The following is a 26,471-nucleotide window of genomic DNA, read 5'->3' as shown; positions in this document are numbered from 1 at the left end:
GGCACAGGGCAGGCACTCTGTATGTCTTGCAACGTGAACTCCCTGGTGGCTGTCACATTTATAAAGGTTTGTCTGACAGAATCAATGTTGTCAGAATCAAATTGCTCACACCACATCTTCAATACATAACCTGCCTTTGAATTACTTATTCATGAACAGGGAACTCTGGAGGGAATTTTTTTCTGGTCCAAGCTATGAAAATTGTCATCATATTTTAAAGTTGAAAAAGCTAAATGAAAAAAAAAAGATCAACGACTTAAATGAGATCTCTACGAAATGTCTATTGTCAGTTCAGCAAGGTCATTTGCTCAATAGCCAAAGAGCTTCAGGAGACTTGCTGCCAACATTCTACAATGTCTGTCACTATCTTGAAGCTGTAGCCCTAATTTTAGGCTTTCCCAAATGTTCACATGTATGAAGGCTCATTTCAAATGTTAAAATGTTGAACTTACACTGTGTAGCATGCTATACAGTGTAAAAGAACTTGACTTCTTTGTCTTTCTATTCTGTATTCCCTGACCCTATATGCAGAATGTGAATGGAAGCTGAAATCTGACTTCATTGACAGTCTTGGGTTGCCTTCTCCTTGTGTGTGATGAATCATATGACGAATCTCAAGATCAAACCACTTTTTTATTGGTGGCCAAAGAGGAGGATGAAAATGCTGGTGGGGTAAAGGATGGGGAAGAGAGAAGGGACCTATCTGTTGCTTTTCTGATATCTCCACTGAAATAGATGTCACTTTCATTGATCAGCCTCTCAAACTTACAATGCCTTGAATGGAAATTTTGCTATTTTGCCAATCATTTGTTCTCCCTCTCATCTTCCCCAACTCCAGTTATTGATATCACCATCCACCCTCTTGTGTGAACCAAGTAGCTATGCATCGTCTTATTCTTAGCCCTGATATTTAATCCATTGGCGAGTCATATTGATTCTGTCTTTAAAGTAGGGCTCCACGTCTTTGGCTTCTCCTGTGTTTCAAACTAATATGTTCTGCCACCTGAATGATGATGCAATAGATTCTTATCACTTGTACTTTGTAATAACCCTACTCCCATCACAATCTGTTCTTATTCATGCTGTGCTTAAAATAACCACAAAACTCCCTATTAGGGCTACAGGATCCTACCTGATCTGGTTCCTACTTACCGTCTTCAACTTGTTCTATCATCTCTCCCATCCCTCCCTGTGCCCCCCATCCCCAAAAATGGCTCAGCTCCTCGTAGTGTTCTTTTAGTTTACTAACACATCAAACTGTCTCACCGTGGGGCTGGTACGTTTGCCAGTCCTGCTGCCTGGAATGTTCTCCCAAGTCTCAGATCTCCACTCCAGCGTTCAAGTTCAGCACAGAGCTTTCCCACCTGAAGTACGTTCTCCGAATGTCTTGTTGTGTTGTCCTGCCTGCCTCCTCCAAGGCACACATCACTATCTTGCATCTTCGTTCATTGAGACTAAGGGTCCGTGGAAGTAGAGACTTGCCTGTCTTCTAGACCTGTGTCCTCAGGGCTGGAAAATAGGAAAGGGACAAAAGAACCGCTGCTTCTAAAGAGGGGATGCAGGAGGAGAGGGGAGTTTATAAAAGGGTGAACCGTTCTGTTTTGGAGTGCTGTGTTTGTCTAGCCAGTGAGAAAGCTGTTGCATTCTGAAAGTGTTTGATGTATGCAGAGATATTGAGATTGTAGTTCTCAAACAGCATCAATAACAGCCTGATCTGGGAGCTTGTTAAGCGTTCAGACTTCTCAATGGTAAATGTCTATCAAGATGCGATGCCAGTTAGGGTGTCTGTGTGTTGGAGTGCTGGATTTGTTTCCAGACTCTGATTCCTGACTTCCGCTTTCTGCTCATACAGATGCTCAGAGGCAAGGCCAGTGCTCAGCTAGTTTGGAAACCCGGATCGAAACCCCAGCTCCTGCCAGCCTCTGTCATTGTGAACACTCGGATCTCTCTTGCGCACGCACGCTCAGAAACAATTTTTGAAAAGATTTATTTATTTATTTATTTATCTCTGAAAGCGTTACAGATAGAGAGGGAGAAACAGAAATCTTTGACCTGCTGGTTCAATCCCCAAGATAGCTTTAGCAGTTAGCTGTGGGTCAGGCTGCTGCCAGGAACCAGGAGCTACTTCCAGGTTTCCCATGCAGGTGACAAGGCCCTGAACACTTGCACCATCTTCCATCCTATTCCCAGACCATTAGCTGGGAGCTGGGTTGGAAGTGGAACATCTAGGACAAGAACTGAGGCCCCTATGGGATGCCAGCGTCTTGGGCAGCAGCTTAACACACTGCACCACAATGACTGCTCTCAAACAGATTCTTAAAAAGAAAAAATTTTTACTGCAAAATCTCAGTCCGTACTACAGACTTCAAGAGCCAGCATTCTTGTGGATGAGGGCCTAGAGTCTGTCTTGGCAAGCTCTTCTGTAACCCTTGTGGAAACTGAAGTTGGAGGAGCTCTGTTCTGGTTTTGTTTCCTAAAACTAGACAGGCCCGTAAAGCAGGGAGCAGATTTACTTTAGAGACTGTCTCTGTTGCCTCTCAGGAGCCCCTGTCAAGGCTCCATTTGTCCAGCTGCCAGCTTTCCATTTGCCTCTTCCTGTGCTGACTGTGTTTGGTCAAGGTGAAATTTCAACAGTTCTTAGCACCTGTAAGCTAGGACGCATTTTTTTTTTTTTTGATGAGTGTTATTTGGACAGTAAGGGCCAAAAAAGAAAAGAACTTCTCTATTTTTAGCTCTCCTACTTCTGCTGTGCTCTGCTTGCCATTAAATCTTGAAACATACAGAGAGCCAATAAAACCCAGAACAGTGCAGGGGAAAGTCTAGTTTTAGATGGATGTGCTCCGACTATCCCATTAGTTACCAATGTCCTAACACAGCTGGTCTCCAGAACCATACAAGGGAACTCTGAGGGGGATGGGGGTTTTAGATGTAAATGTATTTGAACTGAGGTCTTCTCTGACAACATGACTTTGGAGCCTAGTGAAAAATCAATTGTGCTTTTTAAGGAACTTTTTAATGTCAGAACTCCACTGTGAAATGGACTCCCATGAGACGAGGCTCACTGCCTCTTTCTGTTCCTCCCCTCCCTGGGTTCTGTTGCCGGGTCTGGTCTTGGTGATGTCACTGCTGTATTAAAAGGAGACAACTTGAGGGTCTTGTGCCTATGGGTGCCCAGAGTCACCGGCTTGCCTTGGCTGAAGGTGATAACCCATATCTGGGCTCCATCATTTGGAAATCAGTGTTGTCAGGAGGCACTGTGTAAGGAAGAGCATAGAGAACATTTCCTAGAGCAGCTCTTGAGTTTCAGGATAGTGTGGCTGCAAACAAGGTCAGAGATGTCCATGCTGCCTTTCCAGAATGGTCTGCCTACCAGTGAAGGGGACCAGGATTTCCGTCTCCACACATCCTTAAAAGGTGTTTGTCATCTGTAACTTGGACTAGGGAGATGCTGAGCGTCTCAGTACAGGGAGCGCTCTGGGCATGTGACCCTGCATTCATTGCAGATGGTGAGAATGAAAGGAAAGCAAGGCTTTCCCAATGCAGCCATTGACTGGAACCTGCTTTGAGATGCAAAAGGGTTAAGGTGTAGTCCCATACTTCAGAAGACAGGCAGTGTGGAGGGGGAGCTGATGCAAAAAGACAAAAATCAAGAACATGGTAAAAGTCCTGTGGAATGAATCCGTAGTGTGAGGAACCAGTGGGCCTCACCGCAGATGTGGGAGAAGGTGTCTCAGGTATCCTTTCATCTGCTCTTTCTCAGATAAAATGGATGAGAGGCCGAGGAAACAGGATGGAAAATGACAGGAATACACATTCCTGTAGAACAAAGTGTATAACCATGCTTGCAGCCCGTGAACTTGTCTCTCCCTGTAGCAACACCTGGTTGTTGTCTACGTTCAACAAAGGAGAAACCTGGGGCTTGGTGAGCCTAAGGAGCTGTCCAAGATCTCCCAGCCAGGAACAGAATCCAGGCTGGCAACCACTGGTGCAACATGACTTCTCATAATCTCTATTCTGAAGTTTCCAAGGGTAAAACTTACAGTCGATTTGGAGATCAAGAGGATAAAGCAATAGTTTTCTTCTTGTTGCAAACACTCTTATGTGTTTCCATAAGAGTGACTGATATTCTGCCAGCTCTGCTTTCAGACCAGAGATGGTCTCCCCAAGAAACTGTTGAATTTATCTGGACAATAAGATGCTGGACTCTATGCATGGTACATACTTGTAATAAAGGAATCATGAGTGGATTTGAACTATAATACTGCAACAAAGTGGAGAAATCCACCCTGGGGAGAGGGAACGGGGAGGGGTTGGGGGAATCCCAGAGCCTGTAAAACTGTCACAAAATGAAATTTAAAAAAGAGTGAATATCTGAGTAAAAAATATACAAACATCCAGTGATGGGACTTGGCATAGTGGCACAGCAGTTAAGCTGATGCTTAAAACACCAGCATCTCAGATCAGAGAACCTGGTTTGAGTCCCAGCTACCCTGCGTCTGATCCAGCGCCCTGATAATGCACCTGGTAATGCCTTTCAAATAAATAAATAAACTTCTTAGGTATACCCTCTCTGGTCTGATGACAGAGCCAGCAGAGTATCATCCCAGTCAATTGAAAGCTCCAACGTACCATCAGCAAAAATTTACATCATTATGGAATTAATTGACATAGTAATGAGTAACCAATATGTTAAAAGTAAATGCGGGTTCCCAGCCACCTTCTGTGACCACCTCACCTATACTTCAATTTTAGTTTATACACAACATATAACATTCAAAACATAACATGACGGGACAATAAGATGCTGGACTCTATGTTTGGTATACGCTTGCAATGGGGAAATCTCAACTGAACTTGAGCTGTGGTTATGCAACAAGGTGGAGGAATCCACCATGGTGGGAGGGTTTGGGGAGGGGTGGGGAGAACCCAAGTATCTATGTAACTGTGTCACATAATACAATGTAATTACTGAAGTTAAATAATAAATAATTTAAAAATAAATAAATAAATAAATAAACTTTTAATAATGTCCATTGACCAAGAAGGGTGCAGCCACTACGTGCTGAGAGACACCGAGGTGGCTTCAGTGAGGAACAGTGGTTCCAAATCTTGACTGATTCACCTCACCGATTGCCATGTTGCCATGGAAAGGTTCTCTTGTGAAGTTCTGCAGAGCAATTAACAGAAACACAGTGTATGCAAACTTAGCATGTGGGGTTTTTTTATAAATCACTGTCCTCTAACTTAAAAATATTGATGGTTTTTGATACTTTGCTTGGTGGTAGCATGTCACGATTGATGTGTAATTGGAGCGTAGGGAGTGGTTTCTGTCTACAAGCACTTTACCAGTGCAGTAGAAAACCACTTATACAAGAGTGCATGTGAAATTGTGTGGAGCAATGCAGTTGAAGACGATTTTATTTTGGTTTTAAAGAAATGAATCAGGGGCCCTCATTGTAGGATGGATAGCCCATATCTGAGTGCCAGCTCAAGACCACTGCTGTGCCTCCAATCCACTGCCTACTAATGCAGCTGGGAAAGCAGCAGAAAATGGCTCAACTGCTTGGACCCCTACCACCCATGTGGGCGACCTGAATAGAGCTCATGGCTGCTGGGTTTCAGTTTGAGCTCCAGCTGTGGCCGTTTGGGTAGTAACCCAGCAGATTGATGATCTCTCCATCTCCCTTTCAGATAAATGAATGAATCCTCAAGAAAAATAGAAATCCACACAGATTTTTCCATCACATGCATTTTCCACAAGCTTTTTGATGGCCATTTAAATGCATGGATTTAAATTTCTTTCTTGCATCAAAATGAACTTGCATTTGAATTCCATTTCCCATGAACCTCTTGAAGCACCCTTGGTTAGGAACAAACTCATGTCTTTATGTCAAATGATTGGGAAACCATGTATCAACTGCTGTGCACTAGCCTCCTTGTACACTGTAAGAATAATCAAATAAACCCATGAATTGTACTGGAGTGATTTATAATTAAAGCACCGTACCTATCTGGCCACACACTGAAGATGATTTGCTTCCCAGAGCATCATTTGTGGAAAGGCAGGAATTCCAGTCATTTGTAATATGCTTGCATGCACTCAGCCAGGTCTCCACAATGATATTGTTATTAAATGTAGGCAATTTTTATAAAGATTTATTAATTTATTTTTTTAAAAAAAACTTTCATTGGAAAGGCAGATCTACAGAGAAGGAGAGATAGAGAGTAAGATCTTCCATCAACTGGTTCACTCACCAAGTTGCTGCAAAAACCAGAGCTGAGCTGATCCATAGCTAGGAGCCAGGAGCCTCCCTCGGATCTCCCATGTGGGGGCAGGTTCCCAAGGCTTTTGGCCATCCTCTAATGCTTTCCCAGGCCATAAGCAGGGAGCTGATTCACACCCCAAGTGACCACAATGGCCAAAACTGAGCAGATCCAAAGCCAGGAGCCAGGAGCTTCTTCTGAGTCTTCCATGCAGGTGCAGGGTCCCAAGGCCAACTGGGTCATCATCCTCTACTGCTTTCCCAAACCAAGAGCAGGGAGTTGGATGGAAAGTGGAGCAGCCAGGATATGAACTGGCGCCCATATGGGATCCCGGTGGTTGTAAGGCAAGTATTTAGCCACTAGGCTACCGTGCCAGGCCCTAAATGTGAGTGATTTTTTTCTATATTGAATGTGCACTATTTATTTTACCTTTTAAAGATTCTACTATACAATTTATGTTTTATATCAGAAATTATATTATGTGTCTATTTTCATACACATGGATTCTTATTTTTAAAAACAGAATATAAACAAAATAAAGAAACACATAATTATTGACTTGCATTACGCCATATAGTACAACTGATTTCTGATTAGCAAATTAATACAACCTCCAATGTGAGTGATTTCTAATAATGCATTTTGGGAGGCTTCATATTAAATAGCCTTCCATCCCAGATAAAAATGAGAAGCCACTGTCTTGTGCATCCTTTGCGTGCCCTGGCTCTCGTTCATTATGCAAGCCCTTGCCTTTTCCTTTGCTCACTCTGTCTAACAGAATTCTAATAAAGTTCTGCATGGCAGTGATGCCAGGAAAGCCAGGGACCCAGGAAGCTCAGCTGTTACTCTGCCCGGGCTGGCATCATTCTGTTATTTTTGTTGTCCCTTCAGTTGGCCACTGGTTCCTGGGAAGAATTGGCCAGGTGCCCTGTGGCTTCACAGTGGTCCAGTCGCTGGACATCTGGCCTGCCCTGCCCATAGCTGGCTCGCTGATCCTCAGCCCTCAGTCATGGGATCCACTTTGCAGATATTCAGAACTGCCGTCTGCCACACAGGGGTTGTGTAAGTGGAAACCGCCCACCTCTCCTTGTTTTTAGAAATTTCAACACTCCTTTCCCTCGAGCTGTTTTCATCTCCCTTCTTAAAGCAGTCATTGCTCCCTGCAGACCACTGATCTCCAGCAAAACCGTTCTGTTCCTTTCCGCAATCGCGTGATCGCTGGCACAGGTGGGCTGCATGAGTTTAATGATTTTGTAAATCACGCTGGTAAACGGTTGAGTCACTTGAGGGTTTTTAAGATGAGGTATGAAACTGACTAATCTTTTTAAAAAAATGTGGCCTGGATGTGAGGTAATGAGAGGAAATTTTCTAATGGTATGATGTTTTAATAGGAAAATGTGGTTTTTTTTTCTTTAGAGACTTGTACAGAAATATTGATGAATGAAATATTATGCTATTTGCAATTTGTTTTTAAGTGCTTTGGTAAATGGATGTATGGGAGAATCTTACAAAATGTTTATGTTTGTTAAATCTAGGTGAGGTTGCATGAACACTTTTAATACAATTTGCTCTGTTTTTCTGCATCTTAAAAAAAAATCTTTTTTAATTGTAGAAAAGGTAGAAATAAATCCCTCTGGAGGTGGGTCCTCAGGGGAGTTGGACCGGAGGGAGGTAGGAAGCAAGTCAGTGAGGAGGGGAAGGCAGTGCTTCAGGTGAACACTGATAATGAGTGGAGCTGACCCTGTGCGCTGAACATGCGTTTGGAGTTGGACTAACAGGTCTCTTGTCTCCCCTCATTCCCACAGTCGAAAGTGCTTCGTGAAAAATGGCTGCTGCAGGGTGTACCCGCCGGAACTGCCGAAGAGGAGGAAGCCAGGAGGCGGCAGTCTGAGGAGGATGAGTTCCGAGTCAAGCAACTGGAAGATAACATTCAGAGGTAAGCAGCTTCCAGCATCACCACCCCTAGCTGTGGCTTTCCGGTGCAATAACCACTAGTTCCTCTAGGGGCGCTTGTCCATGTAGCCACCGGTTCCCTTTAAAATCTCTCCCTGACTGGTTCCGAGTTAATACTCAGAGTAATGTTATTGTACCGGGCTGGAATCCAGTGCAGCGATGTCTTCATGGGCCACTGAGGTGGTGAGCAGCCTGCCCCTTCACTGAATTCCTCTACAGAGTTCTTGTGTCAGCTTTGGTCTGCTCCCCCCTTGAGTAAGTTTGTTCACTGTTGTGATGCTGGTGTAGCAGGTGTGTTTTCAGATTTGCTGCATTTAATCAGTTGGAAATGGGGCTCCCACAGCCCGAGGTCCTGGAGCTGAGATGAAGGATACAGAAGTACTGAGTGCGGGCCCTTCTGTGGGTTATGCTGTAAAAATGAACTGTGCGGCATCTACACTCACTGCTCTGAGGAGAGTGGATTTGCTGTATGGTTCTCAGCCAGGATCTGACCTTAACGTCAGTGTGGGAGAGAAGTAAGCTGCCAGTGACCAATGGCTACTCAGGCTCACATAGACGCAAAGGCATAGATTTCTACATGGGAGCAAGGTGCCCTCCCAGCCCAGGACACTTAGCCTAAAAAAGGAGCTGGGGGGCAGAGGGGGTGCATGCAGGGAGGGACATCTACCCCTCCAAACTAGCTCACCATCTGTGCCTGGTATCTTACCCTCCTCTGCTTCCTGTTTCCTGAGTCCGTGCACTCTTTTCAAACACATCAGGTAATAGCTAAACCACTTCCCAGTCATTTAGACACTGGAGCAAGTGGAGACAGAGCACCCAGGGAGCCCACTGGTGTCACTAAAGGAGAGGGCAGGCACACTGCAGCCTGTGACCCCACTTTACAAAAGTCCTAATGTCCTTTCAAGCGTGTTTGGGACAGCTTGGTTAAACTGCTTAGTGGGAGAAATGAGCCAAGAAGGTTTGTGGGGTAGAAGTGATGTGTGTGTGTGTGTGAAAGACAGAGGCACTTTTTCGTAGAGTACAACAGCACAAAGGGCGAAGGCTAAACTATTATCAGTGACTTTTATCTATAGTATAAATTAATATATTTATATTATCCAAATAGTAGATGTTGATATCTACAGAAGCCACAAAGGATTTGAGAAGATTAAAGTCTGGGGGCGGGGAGGTGAATCATTTGGTTTAGAAACAGGAAAGATAATAGCCTGACTTAGATTTTTTTTTAAGATTTATTTATTTACATTGGAAAGGCAGATATACAGAGAGGAGGAGAGACAGATAAAAAGATCTTCTATCTTCTGTCTATCAAGGCCAAGCTGATTCAAAGCCAGGAGCCAAGAGCTGCCTCAGATCTCCTGCCAGGTGTAGGGTCCCAAAGCTTTGGGCCGTCCTCAACTGCTTTCCCAGGCCACAAGGCTGGATGGGAAGCAGGGACATTGGGGCACGAACTGACACCTATATCAGATCCCGTTGCATGCACAGTGAGGACTTTAGCCACTAGGCTACCGTGCCAGGCCCTGACTTAGAACTTTGAAGAAGTTAATGATATAAGGATTTAAGCCATGTCTAAATCTCTTTATGTCTGAGCCATTCTGAACATGTTTGTCTTCAAATAAAGGCTGCAAACTTTCAGTTAGTCCTATGTCTATTTCCCTATATATTTTTAAGAAGAGAACCTATTCACTGTTCTAATTCTAGTTATAAAATGTTTTGCAATGTTATTTGCTGCACAAATCAATTCTAGGAAAGCAGCGCAAGTGCTAGGAAACTGAACACCCCTGTGGGAGACCAGGGATGGAACCTTAGGCTCCCAGCTTGGGCTTGGTCTTGGTCTAGCCGTACTCATCATGGCCATTTGGGAAGTGAATCAAACTGTGGGAGATCTTGATTTCTCTCTTGAATACAAATAAAATAAAACTCCTTTTAACAAAATAAAAACAAGAAGAATTTGCAGGTCTTATTCTGGAAAACTTAAATTCAATGTCTCAAGTAAGGAGCCCTGGAGGACATGTTGTTGAAAAATACTCTACAAAATCAAGTTGTGCAGTCAAGTTCAAAAATGACCACTGTAAATAGGAAAAGGACCGACCATAAATGATATCCTGTTCCTAGCAACTCCCCCTGACAAGGAAAGTGGGAAGTAAATCATGTGTCTAAGAAAATTTACTTTCCTTAAAAAAAAACCAACCCTGACCTGTGATCTGAGTCTTCTTGTGACTCAGAAAAGTTTGAAATCTGCTTTGGAGATTCCCTAAGTCAAGAGTAGCTCTAATATGACCTAAATTCTCTCTTCATAAACCCCATGACTGAGCCCAGTTTTCGTTTGAACTTGATTAGAAACAGTCTTGGCTTACCAGACCAAACATGATTCAGATCAGGAAAGCTGGATTTTTTTTTTCCTCATGGGCCAGGAAACTCTATAATTTTTCCAAGATTCTGGCTAAAATTAAAAGTGGTATGGTTTTAGAGTGATGACACCAAAGCCATTGGAAGGAAAGAGAAGCTGGTCACCCCAATGAATGAATAGATCACCATATTTTTATACTGCTTTTCTCTGAATAATGTCAGGATTATGTTCTTCGCTTGGTGGAAATCAGAGGCAAGTAGGATAAATAAGTTTGAAATAGGCTTTTAGTTTAATTATTTAATTTTGTATAGAAGGATGAAAGGCAGAGGGACATAGATACTGGACACAAAGAGAAAGATCTTCCATCCACTAGTTCACTCTCCAAATGCCCTCAGTAACCAGGAGCCGAGAACAAAAACTGGATCTACCCCGTGAGTGACAGTGATTCAAGTATTTGGGCTAGTAGCCACTGCCTTTCAGGATGCATGTTGTTAGGAAGCTGTGGTAGGAAGCAGAACCGAAACGCAAACTGAAGCTCTCCATTGTGGGGTCTGGGGGACAAAACATTTGTCCCAGGACAGGAATTGTTAAAAGAGAAATCTGTGCATATGATTTCTTAAATTCCCGATGTCAGCATCTCCAGTGTATCTTCTTTTCCATGCAGTGTGATGAGAAAGTCTAAGGACTTGTTTCTGGTGTGGGCTCTTTGTCAACCATTGTCCATGCCAAAACCATGCAGTGGGTTCCTGGGGGCCACACATGACCTCACACTAATGCTCCTGGGACGTCTGGACACCGCTCTCATACTGTCTTTGTCTCCTTCACATCTACAACCAGCAGCTCTCGTCACTTCCCTTGTGATTTCCTTCTTAAGATTCTCTTTAACTTCATCCCAGGTTTTATTCAAGTGTTTGAAATTAAGTGTCCCAAACTCTTTGATTAAAAGAGAGATGCAGAAAATGTGTCCCTCCCTACCCATAACTCCTTGGAATTATTCCAGTAAAGATGGAACATCTCATAAAGTGTTAAATGAAAATGAAATGAGCTTTATAGCCAGGGTGATCATTCACTGAATGACCTAGACAAGTCTGTCACTCCGTCTGGTCTCCAGTTTCTTTGTCTCACATGTGTGAGATCTCTCGGGATCTTTAAGCTCTGATATGTTGAAGGTGTTTTGAGCATGAAAAATTGGCTATAAATCTCTTTTCTGAGCAAGTCTGCCCCTGTGCAGAAATACATCAAGTTGTAGAAGTTAAGTAGTTTTGGAGACAGGTCAGAATGGAGAATTAAATTCTGCTGAAACAGAAGCCTGATGCAACTGCCTCCTCCAGGTTCTTTCAGGAAGTTCAAGGGTGTTTCAGGCTTGATTCCCTTCCTCCTGCTGAAACCCTAGGTTCCTGGTGACACCTTCTTACCTGCATGTGTTTCTGCTGCAGACCGCGTAATTATTCAAAGGATTGTCAACATGCACCCTGAAGAAACTTGGACTTTGGAGTTCGGCCGTACTTGGCTAAATCCCAGTTCGGCTTCTGCAGACTGTTTGCTCCTAGCCAAGCTATATAACCTCCCTGAGCTTGAGTTTGATCACGTGTGCACTGGGAAACACAATGCCCACAGCGCAGTGTTCTTGCAATGGGTAGAGTTTCAGTGCCCCTGTGAAGTGCCGAGTGCAGTCACCATCAGGAAGAGCAGTGCTGTTGTTTTCCACAGTTGTCCCTAGAGCATGATTTCTCCATAGCAACACCACTGACCTGTTGGGCCAGGTAATTATTTGTGGCAGAAGACTGACACTTTGCAAAATGTGGAGTAGTAGTGTCCCTGTTCAGTATCCCTTGGTTTCCAGTAGCACCATCCCTCTCCCTCATTCTTGGTCATTTGAAAAGTGTCCAAAATTGGTGAATGTCTCCTGGGGGACAAAACTGCTTCTGATTGAGAACCTCTGCTATAAAGCCTGGTGTTATGGGTGTTGGTATTAAGATGAAAATCTTGCATCAAGGTAGTTTCGGAACACAGAACCCTAAAAAGATGTCTGACGATAATATGTACAATTCTCAAAGAAGAATGATAGCATTTCCATTGCTTGGAAACATCAGGCCCTCTCTTAAGCACTGAGGCTTGTAAATCAATTCTGAGTTTAAAAGAAATGGTTGCCTGTTCCTTTTCTTCTTTTTTGACATCCAATGCTGTGCTCATTTTGCAAAGGCAGTATTTTTATGACAGCTTGTATTTCCATAGAATCTAGGACTATGCATAACTGAAATGTTACCTGAATCAGCTTCTTTCTGATGCTTGAATGTTCAATGAACCCAGCAGAGTGGGAGTCAATGTGCAGCTTCTCCCTGACGGCTAAAAGTGACAGGGAGCACACTTCTCATTTGCAGCATCCTCCTTTGGCACGCAAGTCGTGTTCCCTGTAGTTCCCTCCTCTCTCTGGTCCCCACCCTACCCTCCTGAGACAACGCAGAGCAGCCCCTCTCCACATGGCGTGGGCCCCATGGCACAATGGCTCAGTAACTAAATCCTTGCCATGCATGTGCCAGGGTCCCATATGGGTGCTGCTTCATGTTCCAGCTGCTCTACTTCTCATCCAGCTCTCTACTTGTGGCCTGAGAAAGCAGTGGAGGACAGCCCAAGGTCTTAGGACCCTGCACCTACATGGGTGACCCGGAGGAGGCTCTTGGCTCCTGGCTTCGGATCGGTTCAGTTCTTGCCATTCCAGCCACGTGGGAAGTAAATCAACAGATAGAGGATTTTTCTGTCTCTCCTTCTCTGTAAATCTGCTTTTTCAATAAAAATAGATAAAGGTTAAGAAAAGAAAAAAGAAAATTTAGGTTCTTATGGTTTGTAGTTAGCATAGGAGCTGGCACAGGTAAGGGAAAAAACAGTCATAAATTGCATTCACACTTCCAGAATCCATGTGTGTTTCTTAGCAACAGTAGTGGGAGGCTTGTCAGCTGGATCATGTTTCGTAGGGTCCAGTATAATCTCCTCATTATTGATCTAGTAAATTGGGCTTAAGGTGTCCAGAATTGTGAAAAGAGTGGAAAAATTTTATTCAGGCACCAAGACTAGAGCCATATGTGGGGAATGTCTTCAGTTTTCCAGCCTCAGAACAATGGCTGTGATTGAAACAATTGGGCAATTGAACTTTTTTGGCACCTCTCTGTGCATAGCCACTCCAAATTATAATGTGATCATTTCTAACCCCTCTGCTCCTTTTTATTAAGATGTGTTTATTTACTTGGCAGGTAGAGTGGGTGCGTGAGTGAATCAGTCAGATAGAGAGAGCAATATACTGCTTACATCTGCTAATTCATTCTCCAGATGGCTGTAATAGTCAGGATTAAAGCCAAGAGCCCAGAAATCCATCCAGGTCTCCTATGTGGGTAACACCACTCAGATCATTTTCTGCTATTTTCTCAAGGTGGTTAACAGGGGAGATGGATCAGAAGCAGAGCAGCTGGAACTTAAATCAGTGCCCCCAGATGGGAGGCTGGCATCGCAGCCAGTGGCTTAATGCACTGTGCCACAATGTCAGCCACACTCTTCTACTCATTCTTGACAGAATGGAAACATCTGGTTTCTTGTTAGACTCTTCCATGGTTTTCACAGATTGTGCCATTTGCGGGTGGTCATTGGTACTTTGTATTTGCTAGTTTCCGGTTGCTACAGTGAAATGCCTGAAGCCAGGTGCTTCATAAAGAGAAGCGATGTGTTTAGCTCACAGTGTTGGAGGCAGTGAGTCCAAACAGCCTGGCCTGACTCTGGAAGGCCTGACCTCCCATTGTGACGGATGGCGTCTGGCAGGAAGGCATGCTAGAGGGAGAGAGGGCACAGGGTGAAACAGGACGCAGGGGGCATTTAGGGGTGAGATTTGATTCTTGTGACCACTTTCCCTTGGAAAAAACAAAGTCAGGATTCCATGACACCTGCTTTCACCGCTGTTGGAAACGATGCCTTGGCCCAAGACCCAGCTGACTTCCTCTAGACCTCATACAGGTTTCACTCTCTGCATTGCCCTGCCGAGAACGAAGCTTGTAACACAGGATCTGGAGGAAAATTTTAAGTCTCAGTGATAGCAATTGGGCCTTTCTGTTCTTTCCAGAGATCCTAAAGCAGAGAGACAGGCTCCTGGGGCTGAGGGCTGCAGCATGCTGCCCGTGAGGGAGGCTGGTTCCATCAGAGGTCACAAGTCCATCTCTCCAGGAAAACCCCCTTTGTGCCTCCTCTTTTCAATGCTGGGACCCAGAGAAGAGTTTCCATGAGACCAAAGTCTGCTTGGTGCTGTCCATGTAGGGTCTGTTCCCCTTAGATCTCCTTGCTTCTCTTTTCCTCAGCTGTAAGGCTGTAATCTGGGACAGTGAGTGGGAGAGAGAGTGCGCCAACCCTCTTTGCAGTATTCCAGCTCCTTGGCAGACCTGGCAGGGACACCTGGGGAGCTCTGTCTTGCTTCTTCATCTCCAGGTTACTTTAGGATGCCTTTGAATCTCTTGCCCAAAAGGAAGTGGTGCGAGATGCAAGGCCTAAGAGAGGAAAGGGGTTCACCGTATGAGATAGGTCGGGTTTAGGATGTCTTTATTAGCAAGGTGTTGTCTACATGCTACTTCCTGTCCCCTTTTTGAGAAAATATTTTTAGCACACTTGGAGCTCATGTTCAATTTTGTTTGCAAAAGGAGAAATTGACTCATGTGAATTTCCCAAAGCTGTGTGTGACTAACCCTAAATCCACTAACAGAAACATCTCCCTCCTGACCTATCTCAAATGGGTTCGAACCTACTGCTGGGAGGTTGGAGTTTTGGGATTGTTGGTTCCATGCAGGAAAGTAGAGGGAGGAGTGAGTGATGGCTGAACACTGGTGGGAAGCAGAGAGAACCTGTGATGTTGAAAGTATACTTCAGCTACAAGATAGTGTCAGCTCAATCAGGGTGCCCAGAGGAAAGGTTTTAAACATTGGTGTGACAGGCTCCCAGGGTTGGCACCGGAGCCAGAATCTGGCTGGAAGAACCAGACACCAAGTGAAGTTCCATGTGTCTGAATCAATTGGAAGGACATCTCAGGCTTGTAAGAAAAGACCGTGTGAGGGCTGTGTTGGGATGTGAACTGGGTGGCTGTCATTGAGATGGAGCAGAAGCGTGAGGATACCATTAGGTGGGAGCAGACTGGGGAACAAGGCCTTTTCTTAACAGCAGACACCTTGTCTTTGGCCTCTTTTTGATCTTGAGCAAGATACCGGCTCTAGAGCTGTACCTGAGTTACTGGACAATGCCATTGGTAGGAAATTGTGATTAGCTGGTATCAGGATGATGATAACTGGGCAGGGTCCGTGGGTTGCTTTGATGCTGTGTGCAGACCAAGCTCTTTGGGCTCTGCCTATTCCAGCCTCCTGTTGTAAACAGCTGCTGGGGCGCACGTCCGCTTGCAGATGGACACCCTCTGTGGTATGAGACCTCTCCTTGGGAAAGGAGGGGAGCAAGGAATGACAATGCTTCTTCCTCTAAGTCACTTCCATCAGAAGTGGCAGTTCAGCTGGGGCCAGCCGTGGGCAGTCTTGATGCATAGCATCTGCCATCGTCGAGTCTCTTTGAGGGTCTGTGGACTTTGAGTTTGCCCAGGAGGCCACGCAGCACTACTGAAAGTTTCAGAATGCCCATAAAATACAGTGATGGCAAAATGAAGGTGTGAAATCAGTGTTCCAGTTAGAGCAACGGTGGAATGGAAGGGATTATGGGTGGTGGTGAGGAGTCAAAGGCAGAGGACTAGCTGAACAGGTGACCAGTTTAGGTTGCATTTGGCAGGAATGTGGAAGACAGTCTTCTAACACAGAAAGCACCTGACCCCTCCTACATCCCCAGACCATCACAGCTGGGTCAGAGCAAGCCTTGGTTTTTCTCAGACAGATTCTCTTGCAGAATCTGTTTGTGGCTCAGATGGAAATTTCTGACCAGGATATTAGTGGTAAATATACATTGTTCCCTCAGGAGCAAGTTTACAAAACATTCAAGATTGTGGACACTTTAATATCAATGTCATGACCCTTCTCTTCCCAAGTAATGACAGGATAAGCAATTTGGACAGTACCTCCACTCAACCGCTTTTTCTCTCTGCCAGTAGATGGCGTCCGCGTGCATATAAGCTTCTTCCACGAAAAGAACTGGAATCTGTTTTCTGGGCTTTTTTGACAAGACACACACCCAAGTAATTTTAACTTTCACCATCCTTGAAGCCGATAATCCTAGTTATTTTTCCTGTTAGCATTTGAATGATAGCATTTATTCATATTCCCTGGAAAATCAGTGTAACATAAGAATCTGTGAATATTTTTGAAGCTTCCATAAACCACAGGACTAAAAAGATGGATTTGAAATAATTCTGTTAAATCCAGTTGGCCCTCCAACACTGAGAATCCACTCGCTGTGGATCTTGGTCAAAAATATTTGAAAGAATAGGATGCTGGACTTGATATCATTGCCTATACCTACAATGCCAAGATATACTTAAATAGCAGATTGATGGGCTTGTGACTGTTGCTGAAGGACTGGACTGTTATAATAATATAGAGAAAATCAGCGGGGTGAGGAAGAATGGGAAGGGTGGAAGGGGAAATCCCTGAGTCTATGGAACAGTATCATGGATAATATAAATATGTAAATAAACAAATAAACTTGAAAGGAAATTATCTGTATTAAATGGATAGGGACTTTTTTCTTGCTGTTATACCTTAAAGAATAAAAATGTAGCGACTATTTACATAGCACAGACATTGTATTAGGTATTACAAATAAGCTGGAGATGGTGTGCGGTACATGGGAAGATGTGCCTAGCTTACAGGCAGTACCACCCCATTTTATGTAAGAGTTCTGAGCATCTACTGTTGGTAACATCCTCTGGGGATGGGGGTACTCAAGCTGCACCCCGCCCCCAATACTGAGAGACGATTGTTATGATTTAGTTTGTTTTTTAAAAAGTAGGGCATGTGGGCTCAGTGTGGTAGCCTAATGGCTAAAGTCCTTGCCTTGCACACGCTGGGATCCCATCCCAGCAGCCCTGCTCCCATCCAGCTCCCTGCTTGTGGCCTGGGAAAGCAATTGAGCACGGCCCAAAGCCTTGGGACCCTGCACCCGTGTGGGAGTCCCAGAAGAGGCTCCTGGCTTTGGATCGGTGCAGCTCAGGCCATGTGGCCACTTGGGGAGTGAGTCAAAAGATGGAACATCTTCCTCTCTGTCTCTCCTCCTCTCTTTATATCTGACTTTCCAATAAAAGTGTTAAAAATAAATCTTAAAGTAGTGCATGTACAGGTTGGCCTTTACATGCTTAAGAAAACCATTTGAAGAAGAGAAAAAGAAGAAAGATGTAGATAGTACTCACACTGGGACAGACAGACTTCTGGGTATTTAAAAAGGAACTGACTTAGCCTTCTTAACTTAAAATCACTTTTTGATATGCATCATTGTAACGACTTCACAGAGGAGCAAACCCCGGGGTGAAAGGCATGAGCAGCTTACACAGTTTCAGCCAGGAAGGGGCAGAGCTGGATTCAGAACCCAGATTCATCCAAGCCTCATCCAGGTTTCTGCTGGACACCTGCTGCCTCCTGCTGGCCATCAGGGTGACTTGGCAGAAGTCAGGTTGTGTATGAAGGATTTTGAGGTCCTGGGTTCTCTTTTTTTTCCTGTTAATTTTCTTATCTACTACATAGAAACAGCAAGATCCCGAATTGCTGTGAAAGGATGTTGTGGACATCAAAGCATCACACGAATGTTTGCTATTATTGTTATGAATGCTGTGGCTTGGGTTGCATGAAAATAGGAGAGTTCTCATATGTGCCAAAAATGCTTGTGATCATTCATCCATTCATTCATGTAGAAGCAGTCACTGCTTCTGATCCCAGGCTGTTGGCAGGTGCATGGTTCCCCACACTGAGATGCTCGGACTGCTCCATGGTTAAGGATTGCCGTAAGGGTCGCTGTGCTTCAGGCAGAGGCTTCTCCCTTGGTCCTGGGGTGCAGGACTGGCCCATGTGGGGGACAGCTTCAAGGCTGCCCTCCCTGCAGAATGTGCGGATGGCTGGGGTCATTCACAGAGAAGATAGTCTTCTGAAAACACTAGGTTGGAACATAATGTAACGATCTCTATATGCTACAGAGATTAAAGTGGCCCTTAGATTCTCTTGAACAAAGGGCTTCACGTGAAAGCATGGCTTTCCCTGTGATGTGCGAGTGAGTGGTTTCTCTGTGCACCTGACACAGGCCACCTTCGTGTTGGGAAAGAACTGCTCTACTTGAGCTTAAGGAATGCTTCGCCACATGGGCTTTGAACCTATCATGTGGATCAGTCACACTTTGGCAACCTCCTGAATAAGGAAAATTCCACTCTTCCAGAGCAGCCAGGGCTCGAAACCCCAGACATCTTTCTTGTCAAGCAGAATCATGGCTAAGTCTGTGGGGAAATGATCTCCACAGGATAGTTGAAAACCCCCTGCGCTAAGTGTGGTGGGCGTACCTTCCTTTCCTTCTGTGGAGCCTCAATGGGGCAGTGACCTCTGAAGTCCATCTCTGGACATGTGCAGCCTCCAGGCCACACGAGGGCACTCATGAGCCAGGGCTAGGGTGTAGGTGCTGCTGCCTGAGAAACCTGAACCACCAGAATAGGGCCCATGGGGTCTTCCTGTTGGCATTTGAAAGACACATAATGTCTATTATAGCTTTAAGGTAACACCCGCTTCTATGACTGGCCAAGGGGAAGCCAACAGTGCTAGGCCATAGCCCGCCTGCAACCCTCACAGGAGGGGCAGTGTTGCATGTTGACCCAGAGGGAAAGCTTCCGCTTTGTTCAGACTCTTTATTAGCCGTTCAATCTGTCATGCCAAGCTTGGGCTGAGGGCTGAGTTTCCTCCTATCAGAAACTTGTGGACTCAAGACAGTTTCAGTGCATAGAAGATTTAAAATTAAGGGTTCCAGGTTCAGATCCATGCCCTGGCCAATGCTTTCCCATAGACCGTAGTGGGGAGCAGCAGGGACTGGTATCAGTTTTGTTTGCTTTCTCTACTTGAGAAGAGGATCCCTGTGGTGCCTTGGACAACTGGACAGTCACCAGGAAGTGGCTGAGAAGTGGCAGGGAGGGGAATGAAGGAAAACCCAGTGGGCTCCACGACTCTGGACGACCTCTGCCTTTGTTTTGTTACAGTTCCACAACTTAGCGTGGCTTATTGTTTCAGCCCAGCCTGTGGGGCCACCCTCACGCCCGAAACGTCAGCATCATAATTGTACAGAAACCAATAGACAGACTCTTGCCTCTTACCACAGTCTGTGACAAGCATGACTCTCTTGCACTTGCCTGTCGAATTCCTCATTGCTCTTTCTGCTTTCACTCCACGTCTTGTCCATAATTCAGAGCTATTGTCCTGCCAGCTCAGGGTGTGTTCTTCCTAGGACGTAACTGAGCCCGTGAAACAAACAAGTGAGAAGGCATTTCCTGTTGCCCTCGGGATCCGCCTCCTTCGTGCGAGCCGTCCCATCCTGGACCCAGCCCTCCCTGTCGCTCCCTTCCCATCATGTGTGAACTCAGATGATCCAGCCCACAGATGTCCTCACTTACTCTCTTGAGCCCACTTCGTACATTTCAGCTTCAAAGCCCCTGTGTCCTTGTGGTCGTAGTGCCCTGATATGTCTCTGTCTTGATCCCACTCTTCTGCTTCAAGGTCCTGCTGATGTGTCTGTCTCCAGACCCTGGAATACTTCTCTGCCTCATCCCTGAGCAGAGTTCATTGGAGTCTGCTCTGTGGGCATGTTGAAGCTCTCCTGAGCACCGTATTGAAACCATCTATATACCTTCCACCCCCTTCAGATTTTCAGAAATGGAGAACAGGCATCTGGTGCTGTACCAGGCTCAGAACATTTCAGATTTCTATTTTGAGGCTGGAGACACCCAGCCTTACCAAAGATGTTAACTGTTACAGCTTCTGCTTTGGGCACCTGGACCAAGGGGTCACCCCTGTTTTCCTTCCAGACCCCTCTGTTCTGCCTCCCAGGTGCCTGATCTCTGAGCCCCCAGTATACTTTGACCCATAGCCCTGACTACCGCCCTCAGCTCCTGGAGCAAGGGGCAGGGCTTCATAGCTGCGCCTCTGAGAACATGATGGAGAACAATAGCAGGAAGCCTCCTTGTGGGAAACAATCAGGCCTGCACAGCCCCTGCCGAGGGGCTTCCTGATTGGCTTGATCTCTTCTGAGCAGGAACTCTTAGAATAGCTTTGGAATGGTCCCAGTGGGATGACCAATTCCTCCACCAAGGAGGAGGAGCTGTCACCTGGCAATGTCAAGCATGGAAAATAATGCTTGGACAAAACAAAACCTATGACAGAATTCCTTTCAGAACCTTCAGTTTGAGTTGACCAAGCCTGATAGCCCTTACTGTAGCACACACAGTTTGCCGACCTCCTTTTGAACGTCTGCTTCCCGTATAGTTTAGCTGTCATCTGTAACCTTCCAGATGGGTAAGGTTTTCCTCTCTAAGACTCAAAGGCCAGAGGTGCTGTTGGTTCTTTGATGGCGTTTGAGCAGCTCCTGGAAGCCTCTGTTGAATGTAGTGTTCTGGGTAGAGAATGGAATGCCGCCTTTCAAAACTATGTCCTGGTGGTAGACACCGGTGACACACAGGCTGCATGCATGTGCTCTTCTGAGGCACTGGAGTGGCCACAGCAAGGCGTGAGAAGCCGGCCTCTTGCCTTTGCAGAGCAGGCATTTCTTGACCAAGAAGCCGAGGTCAGAGATGGAGTAGGAAGGGCTCCCGGGGTCAGCTTTCTCTTCAACCAGAGCAGCTCTGTTTGGAAAAGAAGATTCTGTACCACAAAGAGGTGCTAAAAGCCCTTGGAGTAGGTGTCGTGTCCTTTGTCCCTCGGAGGGAGGCAGGACAGAGTGGCAGTTTAACATTGCAGGCTCCATCAGTAGCCATCCCTAGGTGTAAATCCCAGCTCTGTCATTTACTGATGGCAGGTCACAGATCACTCAGTCTTGCTTGATTTCAAGGCCAGGTGTGGCCAGGTGGTAGTTGCTTTGCAGAGTGCACAAAACGGAATAAAACTTACAAGCTGTGGAGCTTGTTGTCTGCTGCACTGTCCATGATAGGCAAAGCCGGCTACTTTTACTGTTATTGTGGGAAACTAAATCATCTGTTTCACTGAAGGAATGATTCACACAGATGGTAGCTCCGGTGTCTTGAAAGTATAGCTGGTTGTCCCAGAGTCATCTCCAGTAGGGTCAGCAGGCAAAACCATGCTGATTATCTCCAGTGCAGGCCTGGGTCCAAGCTGTGCTGGAGCCATTAAGAGGTACACATACGTGCACACAGAGGCTCCTGGGTAAATCCAGCTCAGCAGGTGCTCACTAGAGGCTGGAGCTCGGGCAGGAACAATGAGGACACAGGACTGGGAGAGAGGAATCCACCACATCAACAATTCTCACTGTCGGGTGTGAGTCCAGATGGCTTCTTTGCTTGCGGGGGCCAACTCAGAGAGGACCTTGGGGTGAAGCAGGCAGCGCTGAGGCCGCTAGCCGGCTGGTCCCTGCACATCTGCCAGCAGGGGTGCCTACAGATGAGTCCCTGAGGGAATTAGGATAGTACATTATACACACCCACACAACTGGGGTCCAGCAGAATTATTTATTTTGGGGGAACTTGGAGAGAAGAGTTGAAAGCTTAGATAACACAGCAGTTGCCTTTGGTATTATCCTGTCTCCAAGAAGACAATGAAGACAAGTTTCTGTTTTTAATTTTATTTGTTTACAAGTATTTCTTCCTTTTTCATTTTATTTGAAAGGTAGAGAGAAAGAAAGGGAGAAAGAGAGACTTTTCATTTTCAGTTCACTCCCAAAGCCTGCAGCTCCATCAGGGTCTCCTAGAGTGTGGCAGGGAACCAAGTGCTTGAGCCATGGAAGCTGCCTTCCGATTGTTAGCAGGAAGCTGGATGAGAAACGAAGTAACTGACATGGGATACAGGCATCCCTGTTGCTGACTTAACTACTGCGCACAATGCCCACCCTCACAAGTTTGTAGTCAGTGGCTTCTGCTAAGTCCAAGGCTTCTATAATTTTTCAATATGTTATTTGAAGAATCGTTTTCTACTGAGGAAATGGAGCAAACTAGTCTGCCTTAAAGCTTCTTCCAGTTGAAAAATAATTGATTCATGCACCAAAACCTGCATTTATTGATACCTTTTCCTTCTGCAAGGAAGTCATTGTTCCTGAGGTAAGCAAGGCTAGGATTGTGTCATATTAAGAAACTTTTACTGGAGCCTGTAAGGGGTGTCCAGCAGGGAGGGTCATTGTGGCAGAGGAGAAGGATGCTGGGTAAAGGCAGAGAGATTGCTTAGAAGGTTGTTGCAGGGCTGGTGTTATGGTGAGGTTAAGCAGCAGCTTATGATGCCAGTATCCTATATTAGAGTACCAGTTTGAATCCTGGGTGCTCTACTTCTGATCGAGTTCCCTGTTAGTCCATCTGGGAAAGCAGTGGAAGATGGCAAAGCACTTGATCCCCTACTACCCATGGGGGAGACCTAGATGGAGTTCAAGCTCCTGCTTCAATCTGAACCAACCCAGCCTTTATAGTCATTGGGGTGAACCAGCAGATGGAAGATCTCTCTCTCCCCTTCTTTCTGTCACTCTGACTTTCAAATACATAGGTAGATAGAGGGCCCGGGGCAATGGTCTTGTGGCTAGGTCCTTGCCTTACATGCCCCAGAATCCCATATGGGTGCTGGTTTGTGTCCCAGCTGCTCTACTTCCCATTCAGCTCCTTGCTTGTGGCAGTAGAGGATGGTCCGAAGCCTGGGGACCCTGCACCTACATGGAAGACCTGGAGGAAGCTCCTGGTTCCTGGCTTCAGATTGGCTCAGCTCTGGCCATTGCAGCCATTTGGGGAATGAACCAGCAGATGCAAAATCTTTCTCTCTGTATCTCCTTCTTTTTGTAAATCTGCCTTTTGATAAAAATGAATAAATCTTTTAAAAGGATAGGTAGATGGGAAGTCGATAGATTAATCTTTAAAATAAAAAATAAAGACTTTTGCAAATATTTAGAAAATGTGGTAGGAGCCCATTACAAGGATTGAAAAGGAAGAAATAAGAGATTTGTAGGACAAATTGGCAGAACTCAGTGGCCAGTATGACATGTGAATGTGGTAGTCAGCAGCCAAGTGACAACTCCGTAGTCAAGGTGATATCTAGGTTTGCATGTTAGATCGAAGGGACTGATGGTGGTACCAGAAACTAAACTGAGGACTACCAGTGAAAGGAAGAGGTTAGTGGGGGAAGACAGAAAGGGTCTTGTGTGAGTCGGATATGAGGTATTTGTGGACCATCCATATGAAGACATTCAGAATGCTGTTGAACCTGGAACCTGGAGCTCAGAAGGGATGATGAAGGTATAGGTTGCACAGATGTCTACATGCAGGTAGGAGTGAAAGCCTGAGGCTGGGTGTGGTTATTTAAGCAAGAAGAGTTAGCTAAATCAACATTTGGTAGAGGTCCAGGAGAAGAGGAGCCCTTATGGGGGGTGTAACAGCACAGCCTCTGAAGCAGAAGAAGGGCAAAGTTTCTAAAACTGAGGCCTTTAAATAGATTGACTTGTCATTAGACTTGTTAGTGGGGATCATGATCTTCACTGAGATCAGAAAGGGCAGAGTGGTGGGGGCAGAGGGTATGGGGAAGTGAAGCTGAGGAGTGATTGGATGTGAGGGTGTTGAGGCAGAGAGAGGTGACTGCCCTTGGAGAAATATGCAAAAGATTAGACAGTAGCTAGAACAGGATGCAGGGTCCAGGCAAAGTTCACCTATTTTTAGAGTGGAGAGAAATTGAAATTTCTTATTTATGGACTAACGGGAAGGAGGCATCTCAGGACTTGATGGAGTGCAATCTGAAAGGACTTGCCCAGGTGAAGTGTTGACCTTCAGGGAGAGTCTGGGACCTACACAAGGTGAGGAGCTACAGGAGAGATTGTGCAAGAACAGGTGCACAGCTACACAAAACATCTGGAAACTGCACAGGTCAAATGCAGAGGTTGAAATTTTGACCTTCAACCAGGGGATCCAGGGATTCAGCCAAGGCCAGGTGCACAACTAGAAGAGGTGGTCTGGGAACACCTGGGAACTGCTCAGGTCAGAGGTACAGGTGGAGGCATGAGCCGTTTTTTCTTGCTAGAGAAAAAGACATGTCTTGAGAAAAAAGTATTTGAGCTATTCAGGAAAGTACAAATACTTGGTGCTTTGAAAAGAGATATTAAAGTTTCCTCTCATCATAACTTTTATTTCTGATGAAAAAGACTCAAATAAGAACTGCACCCAAGAAAGCAGTGGGAAATGATTTTCTGTTGTGGAAATGAGCTTGGCCAGAGTCTGCTGGTGTAAGCCACGTGATTCCAGACAGCATAAAGGCACAAGAAAAGCAGAGAAAGGCTGAACTTCACGGACTAAAAGGACCTCAGAGAGAAAGTTTCATTTACATGTATTTGGAATTAAATGTGATTATCCCATCAGTGGTGAAAAGTGCTACCATGCCCCAGCTGTATACTTAGATCCACATGTAAATCAGTCTAATGTTGATGCTCTGGGTTGTTTTTTTCTCTTTGAACATCTGCATAAGTATATTTGTGAGGTAGAGGGCTATGCAAGTAACAACACCAAGGGAAGATTTTTAAACTTACACTTAATATCACAATGTCAAAGTTACGTTGACTAAATAATCTTTTACAAGTATAATGTAGCACTGCTTAGCTTTTAACTTATTCAAAATATATTCCTTTAATATCTTATGTATGGGAAGAATATGATATGCAGTAATGATGTATGTTAGTTCTGTTTGTAAATAAGCCTTCACTTAGATAGGATGCTACCATTAGGGTTGATGAGCAGAAATATTCCTCCCACTTTCATGCAAGGCAGGGCACACCAAAGGGTACAAATGCTGTGAGCATTCATCTCCCAGGAATACTTGAGGAAACCATTGCCCAGGAGATGGTTGGATTTGGTCTTTCCTTTTGAAGTCTCTTTTCAATAAGTGGAAAGGAGGGTGGGTGGCCATTCCTGGATTTTCCATGGAGCAGGGTGCAGTCGGCTTCAGGAAGACAGCGGAAGGTGGAAGGCAAGGACCGGGCAGGTGCACAATGTGCAGGGTGTGAACTACTAAGGATGTTGGCTCACATCTGAGAAGGACGTAATGAAAAGACACGGCGTGGTGCACAGTGTTGAGCAGGAAAGGATGTGAGCTGCCCATTAGGAATTCTTAAAAGCACCCTCTCTTGCCACAGTTCAAATGTAAAGAGAAAAACGAAACAAGCTTAAATTTTTACTGACACCTTATGGCTAAGGGAGGTCCTGTACCATGGTAAGGAGAAGTGGAAATCCTCTGTTTATTTAAGAGTCATTAGCATTTTATTTTCTTCAGTGAAATACCACACAATGTGCTGTGGTTCCAGACAGACTTATCTAAATAAAAGGAAATTGCTGCCTTTAAAACTGAGTCACAAATGAGAAATATTTGGGGAGTGCCATAGAAACAAATGCACTGTTTTCCTGGAATATGGAAAATGAGTTTTGTTGCATCTGTTTGAATGGAAAATTAGGAGTATTCTTCCCAGTACTCTACCTAGAATACGGAAACAGAGATCATGAGAGAGAGCTCGATTGATTTGTGAGGAGGAGAAGGAAAGAGGAGGCAGCTAAATAGATACAGACTAGAAGGGGGCATCAGAGATTCAAATCTCAGTCAAATCTGGAAAACCAGGCACAGCATGTAATGGGGCAATGTCTTCAGGGTGATGCTGAGCGAGGGACACGCTCCCAGGTATACTTCAAAAACTTTGTGGAGGAGCTGTTGCTGTGACACAATGGATTAAACAGCAGCCTGCAGTGCCAGCT

The 26,471-nt window shown here is 45.2% G+C and overlaps 1 protein-coding gene across 1 annotated transcript in view; it reads left to right on the top strand.

Annotated features, from left to right (window-relative positions):
• The window catches only part of PALM2AKAP2 (PALM2 and AKAP2 fusion), a 303,091-nt gene that overhangs the window by 84,396 nt on the left and 192,224 nt on the right, over positions 1-26,471 (top strand). The window contains 1 exon segment of the mRNA XM_058672156.1: positions 8,070-8,200. Within this exon segment, the coding sequence (XP_058528139.1) occupies positions 8,070-8,200 (131 nt within the window).

Source organism: Ochotona princeps, chromosome 14 (assembly GCF_030435755.1).
Source record: "Ochotona princeps isolate mOchPri1 chromosome 14, mOchPri1.hap1, whole genome shotgun sequence".
NCBI classification, from domain to species: domain Eukaryota; kingdom Metazoa; phylum Chordata; class Mammalia; order Lagomorpha; family Ochotonidae; genus Ochotona; species Ochotona princeps.
The sequence above is the reverse complement of the archived record's forward strand: the minus strand, read 5'-3'. Positions and strand labels throughout refer to the sequence as shown.